Source organism: Liolophura sinensis, chromosome 4, assembly GCF_032854445.1.
Source record: "Liolophura sinensis isolate JHLJ2023 chromosome 4, CUHK_Ljap_v2, whole genome shotgun sequence".
Taxonomy (NCBI): Eukaryota; Metazoa; Mollusca; class Polyplacophora; order Chitonida; family Chitonidae; genus Liolophura; species Liolophura sinensis.
Window position 1 is genome coordinate 15,309,014 of NC_088298.1, and position 12,408 is coordinate 15,321,421.

General features: G+C 39.3%; 1 protein-coding gene across 1 annotated transcript; it reads left to right on the top strand.

The window, feature by feature from the left end:
* Positions 1 to 3,258: 3,258 nt before the first annotated feature.
* On the top strand, positions 3,259 to 10,665 carry LOC135464783 (elongation factor Ts, mitochondrial-like). The gene is made up of 5 exons (XM_064742330.1): positions 3,259 to 3,807; positions 5,421 to 5,549; positions 7,411 to 7,518; positions 8,546 to 8,717; positions 9,571 to 10,665. Exons 1-5 carry the CDS (start codon positions 3,649 to 3,651, stop codon positions 9,996 to 9,998), a joined length of 996 nt encoding a protein of 331 aa, XP_064598400.1. The 5' UTR covers positions 3,259 to 3,648; the 3' UTR covers positions 9,999 to 10,665.
* Positions 10,666 to 12,408: the final 1,743 nt, after the last annotated feature.

A 12,408-nucleotide genomic window follows, 5' to 3' on the forward strand; every position in this document is an offset into this window, starting at 1 on the left:
TCCGGGCATTCCAGCTTCCAACTCCTACAAAACTGTAGAAGTCAAAATGCTGATGCACAGCACAAAACAACAGTCAAATAAACAAATCAAAACGCGACATGGCATCCCGCTACTATACGACATGACAACCTGCCAAAAAAAATGCGTCGACAGTGCACGGTGTGGCTGTATGTTTGTATCTACATCGATTATCCTCCATTTTATACTTTCTGAAAAATTCATCTGAGAAGTTCAAAAGCCGTTAGATGTAATCTTAATAACGCATATCCAATTAAACGATTAATTATACCACTAATTGGCATGCTAGTAGTTAAAACACTTTCAGAACAAACATCAACAGAACTATAAGGTCTATTTAAATGCATGCCATATACACCAACTTTATACACCAACCCTAATAGCGACGAGTGTATTTAGGCTATACTGTGGTTTACACATACGTACGTTTATATCACAAGAAATAAAATTCGCGTCTATGAATGTACTTTACACAAGGCATATAAACATACCGGCTTTGTATGCGTAGCTGTAACACCTGAGCTACAGATGAAGCCTAAAATCCGCTCCCCTTGTAATTCTGCTACAGAGAGGTCACTAACAAAGACCAGGCTAGAGGATATAGCTAGTGCACATCATAAATATCTTCATATGCCTACCAACATAGGACTATCCATATTACAGGTTTGATAATACACGAGTATGCAAAGCAGCGTTTGTCCCGTTTACGCGGCAAGTAGCAGCTTTGCTCCATTTCGTGATAATCGCAGGGTCGAGTTCCCGGAATCTCATTGATAAGCTGCTTATGATCTGCACATACACTTTCGTTTTCCGCTGCAGATGGAGTGGTAAAAAATGATTCAAATTACCCCCCCCCCCCCGCCCAAATGCATCTCCCCCCCCCACCCCACTCCGACATAGAAAAAAGAAACACCAGTGGTACATAAACAATTTACCATTATTCTTGCTAATATTAAACATTTTTAACTTTATAAGTTTATGTGTCTGCAGATCTGTCGGTTGGTCAGTCGGTTAAATTTTTGACACACATCCTTACTTTTAATGATCGAATGGCCTAAATGCCAGGCATGCACTATTTGCGTAAATGGTTCATTTCAAAGGTTTCGCCGCATCGTTATGTGCCTTTTTTTCACACATTAGTCCACTTATTCTCTCAAGTATGCAGGGTCCACTTTCACAAACCTTTGCAAATCATATTTATCGCAACTTGCCACACGTAATAGGTGTTTTGTTGAACTTATATTCGGATCATGGGATATTTACATCTTGGTGTGCCCCTTTTAGCCAATTAAATTAAAATTTAAAATTTAATTTAAATATGAATGTTTCTCTTTTCACCCATGCATATTTTGTCGATCTATTGAACAAGAAATACATATCCCAATTTTTCCGAAAAAGAACTGAGAGAAATTTTTCTATAATTATTTATTTACTTGATTGATGTTCAACCATTTTTCACTTCTCTCTTTTCGATGGCGGAATGCGTTATGAGGGGAGACATCCGTTGTTCGCTGTAAACCAACGATCCTTTTACATTTTCCCGCACCTGACAGTCCGAACTTGCACACCATGTATATTGATAGAAGACAAATCGTCTTTAACAAATTCAACACGGCGCGAACTCACCCGACAAGCCCCGTGGACTGTTCAGTGCCAAAATATCTACATTCCAGAAAAAAGTGCGATTAATCAATCAATCAATCAATCAACCAAATTATCAAATCAAACAATCATTGAATGGTTGCTGTGGGGGATATTGGACTAGACGGTATATATAGGCTGATAGAAAATACTGCTGTAAATATCACTATTTTAACTTCCATTTTATGTTCTGCTTGCTGTTATAATAAGGATGACGTCATATCCCAGGGCGGAAAAATTATGTTTTCCTCTACCACGAAACCGAACACTTCACGCGTGGAAGTCCGACTTTGAGGTATATCGGGTATAATTACAAACAGGGATATTTTCCTCAGATTATCAGTCTACATGCAAGACGATTTTATGTGCCTCCAAACAACAAAGAGCTCCAAACAAGCCTGATTTACATAAAGCATTTATTCTGTTCAGTCAGTATTATAACAAATGTTGGAAGAATATTTAAGAGTCAGTATTGTATTTGAGTCGGCAAAGGCTGTAATCGAAAGGAAGCAGAGGGCTGCAAACAACCGAAATGCTTGTCTCTTGCGAAATTCCTGTGCTTTCTGTTTCAGCAAAGAGCTAATGAAATGGCCAGTTTCAAAATTACGAACGGGTCTCGTACATTTCTTTTATGATGCTATCCTGTCATATTGCTTGGGCAATGGACTCGTTTACTTTCAACTTTAGTCAGCCAATGAAAAGCGGCGTTTCTTCTCCTGACACACGTGCTTTTTGCCGGGGATCTGGTTGACGAAGGCGAGCTAATAATTCCCGTAGAATGAAGCGAATCTTTTGCGTTGAAGTTATGCAAAATTCATACTCTTTGTTACTTTGCATACTTTCAGTTTAACTGCTCCCATAGTCGTCTGCTGCTGTCATTGTCTTGTAATGGCTCATAAACACCCGTTGTTGTTGTTGTCTTGCGTCATGTTCCTCTTTCAATTTTTCTATTTCCATTCATCAATAAAACAGGTCTAACGAAAAACTAAGTCTGTAGTGCCAGCTAAGGGCGCATGAAGATGAGTGTTATAAAGTACATGTCAGCTGTCATGCTACCGTACTTGTTCTAGACTGAGTGCTACTGTAATGCTGTGTTACGTTACGTTAGGTTTTACTTTGTAACATCACTTCTTCCTCCTCGCGTCATTAAATATACATCGAAGTGCCTTTCAGCAAGCCTGGTTCTTTAGATTTTCCAAATCTGTGGTTGCACCAAGCAACGAAACTCTGGCTTATTATGAAAATTTCCTCCTATTTATAAGTTATCATAATTAATACGCACAACACTGTAACAATGCTCAGCAACACATGCTTTGCAAGTTAAGGTAAGGTCAGGGGTCAAACAAGATTTGCATGTGCAGGCGTAGTTAATGTCCGCGATCTGCCAGCAACTCCGTGATCTAGTAGTCTTTGTATTCCCTGAGCAGTTACCTCAAGGGCCTCTGTCTGTAAAGCCGTTGCAGTGTTGCATCAAGATTATTTACCATGGTGAGGTATCTCTTCACTGTATATTGTCATGAAAATTGTGCCAGGTGCACTTTGCAACTGTTTTGTAGAACGGGCCTCGGGTCTCTATCACCTCCAAGCAGAAAATTCTACTTGACCTTCCAATTTGATTCCGTCCTACCGTTTTGGTACACGCATATTCAAGTGTGCATCACATTGAAATGGTTAGGTACCCCTGATGACCGATGATAGATTAACACTTACTTTCACAGTGGCCCGTACCTGACACTCACACTTCTGTCTCTCAGTCTATCACATCATTCAATCAAAAAAGTCTGTACAGGTAACTTTCCAGAGCCATAATATTGTTGCATAATGTGTGACAGGCCCATGCAACAAAATTCAAAATGGTTGACATTCTCTCCTTGTCATATAATATATGTTGAGATATCTAAGTGAAGTTTCAATAGATGAGAGCTCCTTTTATGAAACATAATTAAAATAATCTACTGTATGTTTATCTTTCAGATAGTCTGAGGTGTGATGTTTGCAATCCTTCTCAATTCCCGATGTCTACACACCAGTGTGCGGAGACTGGCTGGAGTGGACAAGGCAACGCTGAGCAAACTGCGGAAAAAAACAGGATTCAGCATAATGCATTGTAAAAATGCCCTTGAGCAGTTCAACAATGACCTTGAAAAGGTAACCCTTCCCGTTCATGTTTTTCATTTTGAGTTTCTGAGCGCAGTTCAGATGTTGTTCCAAAAAACCTCAGGCGTGAGGTCTATTCCAGGTCATACAGAGCTGATAGTTTTCGTTTTTGTTGTCTGATGTTCAGTGTCTTTGTAGTGTAACAATGGGGTATCATTTAAACTAGTCGAGGTGGTTGGCATGCCAGCATGGCCCAATGACCAAGAACCCTCTCACCAGTACGCTCACAGTGATTTTAACTCCAGCTCATACTGGCCTGTGTGGAAAGGTCTAACAGCAACCTGCGAATGGTCACGGGTTTCCCCCTAGTTCAGGCCGGTACAGGGTTTTCATTTGGAATTGGAGACAGAGGTCAGAGTTCAGAAGTAGGTGGCTGAATTGAAAGTAATTATGTCACAATCACTGTTGATTTAAACAGTAAGAATATTCAAACTAGGCGGCTACAGGGACGGCAGTAGACAGCTGTCTGCAGCCTGTTACTTGCCCTTTTGTGAACACCTTGCCGGTATTTTCACACCATAATGCACCAACAAAATAATAAATAAATTTAGGGCAAAACCACTGATGTCTTATTCCAGTTCAGCCGTCATTGGTTCAGCTGCACTCTGTCCAAGGGAGCAAACCATTACCCAAAGCTAAATATGCAAATCCTGATGGACAGTACTCTGCAGTTGTGTCATATCTCAGAAAAATGAAGAATGCTATAAAAATTCTTAGGCCATGATCATCATTACTGTAATGGTTGTGTATTTGACCCAAGCCCATGATGTGCATTTCATTAAAACCTGTCCATGACTTTTGTCGTAACATCACTTAGGTGACACCAGTATTATTTTGTGTTCTACAGGCGAAAAAAAAAAAAAAAAAAATCCAAAAACTGAAAAAATGTAAACTTGAAATTCACCTTTTTATTCTGTTCGATCTTGATGGGATTTTTTGAGTTTTTTTTTTTTTTGATGTTTTTATGATTTTTCTGTTTTCAAGGGTTTCCAGTCGTGGCAATATGTCTTCATCAAGAAACATGGCTGTTTCAGTCATTCCACATTTTCCACAAATTTGATAATTTTAAGGCTTTATTGTTATGCCTTTCTTCAATACTTGAAAAAACTTCTACCCATAAAAGAGGGGCCTCCGTGGCTCAGTTGGTTAGCGCGCTAGCGCAGCGTAGTGACCCAGGAGTCTCTCACCAATGCGGTCGCTGTGAGTTCAGGTCCATCTCATGCTGGCTTCCTCTCCGGCCGTATGTGAGAAGGTCCGACAGCAACCTGCGGATGGTCGTGGGTTTCCCCCCGGGCTCTGCAAGGTTTCCACCCAACATAATGCTGGCCGCCGTCGTATAAGTGAAATATTCTTGAGTACGGCGTAAAACACCAATCAAAAAAAAAAAAAACAAAACCCATAAAAGAAGATCTTAAATTGCTGTGGCCTTAGAGATGAACAGATGTTTTTTCTGATTTTCAGTCGGTTAACATCATTTGACATAGTGCCATATAACATGTGAACTAACATTTAAGAAGCTGTCATGAGTTGAGAAGCTTTTTTCCAGTTACACTTTTGTCAGTGTGAGCAATATTTTTTGTATAGATTTTTCTTGTTTTTTTCAGGCAGAACACTGGTTGCGAGAGCAGGCCCAGAAAGAGGGATGGGTGCGAGCAACAAAGCTTCAAGGTCGACCAATGTCACAAGGACTTGTGGGTATTCTGAAGGACACACACATCGCTACCATGATAGAGGTACAGGAAAGATAACTGATCAATTTGAAAAGAAGAACAGGAAAAAGATATGAAGCTCAATTTTTGTCAGGAATTATTGCCTAAAAGTAAACCTGTAAAATAAAGTTATCAAATCCTTGCTATGAAGGATTCCAAGGAGCCAGCTGTTTTGGGTGATGATATACAAAAGTTTTAATGGTCAAGCCGCCTACATGTTCATCTCTACCATGTATTAAACATGTTTGATATGCAATTTAGCTTCTTTTCTTAGGGTTTTTGACATGCTGTAATAAACACCTATTAGACAATACACCATCGCTGTGAGTTCCAGTCCAGCTCATGCTGGCTTCCTATCCATCTGTAAGTGGGAAGGTCTGTCAGCAACCTGCGCATGGTGGTGGGTTTCCCCCGGGCTCTGCCCGGTTTCCTCCCACCATTATGCTGGCCGCCGTCGTATAAGCGAAATACTCTTGAGTATGGCATAGAACATCAATCAAATAAACAAACAATATACCATTACACAACATGTGACATACCATTAGACAACTGGGGCCTCCGTGGCTCAGTCGGTTAAAGCGCTAGCGCAGCGTAATGACCCAGGAGTCTCTCACCAATGCGGTCGCTGTGAGTTCAAGTCCAGCTCATGCTGGCGGCCGTACGTGAGAAGGTCTGCCAGCAAACTGCGGATGGTCGTTGGTTTCCCCTGGGCTCTGCCCAGTTTCCACCCACCATAATGCTGGCCACCATCATATAAGTGAAATATTCTTGAGTACGGCGTAAAACACCAATCAAGAAAAAAAAAATTAGACAACTCGATATGCTTTGTGTATCAAAAATAAGGCATCACTAGCACTAGGTATATGGTATCAAAATTGTGTAAAATATGTTAAGGCCTAGCACATTAAAAGGTATGAAAAACTACCGATGTGATTTAGCATACAGCTGCGATGCAAACAAATGGTCAGTTCGGGATCCATTGGTAAAGTTCTGTTGACCACACAGCCCTTGAGTTAGCTCCCCTTGTCTATTTGTACCTTGTTTCACTCTCTTTGTTTCAAGGAATTACTGATATACCTCTTTCTTGGAATTGAGCCACAGGGATAAATAATTACTCAAATGACCCTTAGCGCAAGGTTCTCAGAAATCTGTAAATAATTTATCCAAGTATTGTGGAAGAAGAACTTGCAAACAAAGAGAGCTCTGAAGCACTAAGGCTGAACTGTATTTAAATTATCTCCCTTGTTTTATTCTGTTTAGATGTATTCTGTGAAAACAAAATACATAAAATGTATACATGTCCCATTGAATCCAAATAATTATCAAAATATTTCAGTAGTTCAGTTTTTCTGGTCAAAGAAAGGTTTTTTTTCCTTCTACCAAGCCGGTCTCAATTCTTAAAATTTTTTCTTGTGGTAACCAACAACAACAGTGGTGACCTGATGAACCAGGATTTGTATTACTTGATGACTAATACACCAGACTCAAAGCGAAGACATGGGGCGTCCATTGTCTAGTAGTTAGCATGCTAGTGCAGCACAGTAACTCGGAAACCTCTCACCAGCTCATGCTGGCTTCTTCTCAGGCTATACCTGTGAAAAGTTTTGCAGCATCATCGGTCCTCCCATGTTCTACCTGATTTTCTCCCCTATAATACCGGCTACTGTCGTATAAAATATTTTTAAATATGGCATAAAACACCAATCATATAAATAATATAAAATATAAAAAATATAAATAAAGCAAAATAAAAATTTGAATTCTCTGTTAGATTTCTCATAGATTTCTAGATCATGTCATCAATCATTACTTTCATTGTTGTAAATTGTTTGACACCAGTAATTTGTGAAAACTTAATAAACTTTCTGTTTATTTTAACAAACAGGTGAACTGCGAGACTGATTTTGTTGCTAAAAATTCCAAGTTCCATGATCTTGTAGCCAGGTTAACGACAGCGTGCCATGAAAACTTTGTGAAGTTAAATCAGCCACGAGTGAGTAGTCCATACGGGAAACCATTGTGCTTGTGTAAAGGTGCAGTCTTGCGTGTTTCTGAAAACCACCACTTCCATTAAATACGGTGTGTGAATCTGTGCGACAGAGAGATTCTGGAAAAATTTAAATGCTGATGGTGATAAAATACTACAATTGATAATCTCCCACACAACATATATGAATTTTGTACGGGTTTGCAGAATCGATCAGAAGTTCATTAACCGTGACTATTTTCTAAATCTTCCCCACACTCATATCTGACAAAATCTAGCACATCTACACAATTATTCTCCATAAATTCTCCTATAGTTATAGAAGTGTCAAGTAAATACTCTTGATAAATAAGTCTGTTTTCATCCACTTTCACTTTCTCTTTTGGCACCTCTTCTTCATCACTACCATCAGGGTTGCTTTTACTTTCACTTTCATTATCAGCTTCAGTCTGCCTAGATGCTGTTTCATAATTTGCATAATTTAAACAGTCAGCTGTTTATTCTGGGCAATGTAATGTCTTTAGACAGTAAGTTTTAGGCAGCATCGATACCCCCTACTGGTTATGTAACATGAGCTAGTCCGCCTCCATGGTAACTAGCAGGGAGTCCGCCATCATGTAAAGAAACCTGAATACAGCCGTAATGTGTGCCACCAAACAAACGGTTTTTATTTGTCTATGTACAAATAATTAAGACATTATAGCACCCTGGTTTCCTCTTTCAATGAAACTGATTGCAGATGTAGAAGTGAAATATTCTTGAATAGGACACTAAACACACATCAGTACATCTGAAAATAGATCATCATGATATCATAGTTTCTCATATTGTAAGTTATATTTTGCCATTGTGTATAGTTCGTGGTTGTGTCACTTTTTATAAGTCCTTGAGTTAGACCTTTGACACGCTGCACCAATCAGACAATCACATAAAAGTCTTGTTGAGATGTTGATTAGAAGTTTTGTAACATGTAAAATGTTTTAAAAGTGTATGAAGAACATAGGTCAGTTATTAAGGCTATATTTCCTTGTAGTGTGACCTGAACACAGATGCCTTGGCTACAGTTCCTGCGGGCAATGGGAAAACTTTGGCAGACATTGTTGCCATGGAAGTGGGGAATATTGGAGAAAATATTGCTACGCGGCGAGCTGTCTGCCTGACCACGGGGAATGACATTCAGCTGGGGTGTTATGTGCACCTGGCAGGTAAGGAATCTTAATAACCATGGTTACAACAGATGACAAGGACTTTTCTAGTCCTGAAGTTGCCTTGTAGAACTGATGTGAATAAACAAGGATGATCATTTTCATCTTATGTTAAGGAAAACCAGGCTTGTCAAAGTACTGCTGGTATCAAATCGTCGATCAAAATCAGTCATTTTTCTTGATTTCAGTGGAAGAGATCTTCCCTGAATAAAACCAAATAACATCTTGTTGTTATTGTTAGTGATGAAGTTAGTTGGGGGTGATCTGCAGTTGCAGGATTGTTAGTTCAGTTGGTGATAACATAACTTAATGAGGATGTCTTTTAAAAACACTGTTTCTTGATAAAATCAGACAGTTTCTGACAGACGGATATTTTCATCACATACTGATCTTTTGTAAAGGTACAGTTTTATCTTAAAATCAGGTTATCTCTCCTTAAGCAACAGTTTCACCATAAAATCCTGCAAAGAGGTGTTTTTATCATAAATTCATGATCTCTCTCCCCCGACCCTGGGGATAATTTTGTGAAAAAAGATGGCGACGCCCCGCCAACGCCAAGATCTGTTGCAAACACACAGTCCTTTCCTAAAAGCATATGATGTCTGACAAAGCGACATTTTAGTAAGAGAAATCATGCGGTCTCTTTCACTTGAGGGACAATTAACTGGTAGAATGAGATAATCTCTTGCTAAAGTATTGTTTCATCCTAAAATCAGATATCTGCCGAATGGAAGGTTCTTTCGTAAAGCCAGATGACCTCTCAAAATCAGACACCTTCTTCATACTATGGTTTTGTGCTACATTTGTTAAATCGAAGGAGAAAAGGTGATCATGTTCTTTTATTTATTTTTAGGGCCACAGATTCAGACAAACAGTGATTGCATTATGGGTAAATATGGCGCCATGTTAACCTTGAAACAGGTCAGCAGTGAAGTTAATCCAGAGCTCTCATTGGATGAAACTACTCATTTGATCTGCCAACACATTGTTGGCATGAACCCTAAGGTGATTGGGGAGCGAGGGGAGGAACCAACCAGTGAGAAAGTATCTAGGCCGACTGAAGCTGATAATGAAAGTGAAAGTAAAAGCAACCCTGATGGTAGTGATGAAGAAGAGGTGCCAAAAGAGAAAGTGAAAGTGGAAGAAAACAGACTTATTTATCAAGAGTATTTACTTGACACTTCTATAACTATGGGAGAATTTATGGAGAATAATTGTGTAGATGTGCTAGATTTTGTCAGATATGAGTGTGGTGAAGATTTAGAAAACAGTCACAGTTAATGAACTTCTGATCGATTTTGCTAACCCATACAAAATTCATGTATGTTGTGCGGGAGATTATCGATTTTAGCATTTTATCACCATCAGCATTTAAATTTTTCTAGTACTTCATCGCTTGTGACATAACAATGGTGCGAACAGTCTATTTGACCACCCTTACAAAATAAACACAGAATATTTCATTCTTCCCAAGAGGAATTTGGAATCTGTCTGTCAACCATTGCTGTAGTCCTTTAAACCAGCATTTTTAATCTTAGTTGCAGCTTGCACTTTTCTCTACAAGATATCTAAAACATCAGCCTAGCATGACGTCCATTTTTTTTTACCTGTGGTTGCTGAAAGTGAAGTCATAGCATTTTGTTGCCTTGGTAACCTACAGGGGTGGGTCAAATTTCTTTTCTGTGAAAATAAATTCAGCAGAAATGGAAACTTACCCTGTTTTATTCTTGAGATGCAACAATGGTTGTCATTAGAAACTAAAATTGACCACCTCTCCTCACCTGCACGAAAGTTATGTAAGAATTGCTAACCCTACCCCCATTTGTACCTGTAGACATGTTCAGTAAAGTGACATTTCTGTATTAACGTTGCACACACAAAGCGCATTTATCCCAATTTCATCAAACATAAGAAGCAGATCAACTTTCATACCTATTTTAAAACACACACCAATTTATTGGTTTTTAAAGTCACTTTGCATGCAACAAAATGTCAATACACAATTGCGCAGTGCTATGGTAAATCTCGTATGTGGAGGCTTTGCGAATAATGGGGTAAAATAATTTTCTGAGTTATGCGCCCTAAAACAGTTTTGGTCAAATAATTGCAGTCTTACAAGTTGAAAATTCAAGCCTGACAAGGAGAATGTTGGAATTTTCCTTGAAAAAAAAAAGCAAGGGGGTGAGGTGGGGTGGGGGTGGGGTCAGCCATGGTAAATACAAAGTAGTCGATGATCATTTTAAAGCAATTACAACTTGAGCTTTTTGGTCATCCCGCTTATGTATGGAGTTGGGTTTTTTTTTGTTTGTTTGTTTGTTTTGTTTTTGTTTCTTTGTCTGGATTAGTTTGTCGTTAGATTGTCTGGGTTTGACGTGAAGTTTGAAGCACTATATATAAGAGTATGTGATTGTCGACGATGATGTATATCTATAGCATCAGATGTTCCACGACGAGCTGTACCGCCGTTTCCTCCCGTCATAATACTGACCATGGATTGTCGTTTAAGTGCACGTGTTCTTGAGTACTCCGTGAAACACGAATCCAGTAAATAAAAAAAAATTAAACACCTCGATACACCTATATAAGGAATTTTGTACAGCGCTTCCAAAGAACATTGTCACCTTGGTCATCTACACGTAATGGGAGTTGTATAGCATTAGCACTATGATTTGAGAGTTCAAGTCCAGTTTTTGCTGCCGTCCTCTGGTGGCGGGTGGGAATGTCTGCCAGTAACCTGCGGATGGTCATCGGTTTCCCCTGGGCTCTGCCAGGGTTCCTCCCACCGTAATACTGGCCCCCGTCGTATATTGTGAAATATTCTTGAGCGTCGTGTAAAACACCAATCAAATAAACATGTGAATACATGTTCGGCTGAAACCGTGTGTCAGGAAGTTTGTCTGGAAACTAAGCTCAAGGAGCGGTTGCGTTACATTACCCATAATCCTGCACACCGCCATCATAACTATGGTGAATTATTCTCGGTGACAATAAGCAATCAACGACGCTCATTTATTTTTTATTTATTTATTTGATTGGTGTTTTACGCCGTACTCAAGAATATTTCAATTATACGACGGCCATCCGCAGGTTGCTGGGAGACCAACGTTTATTGAAGACCACTTTCCACCCACCAATATGTAGCCTATATTTGTATGTCACAAAACTTCGTTAGTCAGTTGGTGGCTAAGCTCGGGTATTCCGTTTTTTTTGTTTTTTTTTTTTTTCCTATTATCGAACTTGCCGCCATCGTGTTCGTGAAGAATCCGAAAACTATTGCGTCAAATATAACGATAAAATAAGAAAAATGAACATAAGAATTAAAAGTCCCGTGCATAAATAATATTTCAACCTGCGTGAGGCTTACCTACCGCGGATTCAGTTACATGTAGCACAGGTTAAAAACAACCATTCCAAAAACAATGGTGTATGCATTGTATTAGAAGGAAAAGGGAACGATATGTCGGGGACGCGGTTCGATCTCTTGACGTCCACAAGTGGACTGTTCAATTAGTAACGTGGCCATGGGTTCATCGAGCTACTTAAAACCACGCAAGTCTTGGGATTGTCGATCAAGAAAGAAGAAATTAACAAATCTGTCCAATATAGTCAAGGCTTCATGCCGAAAGATAGAATCTGTCTTGAAAAACGCAAGTCAAATTAAGTGTGACACTTCTATCGATTTGTCGAGACA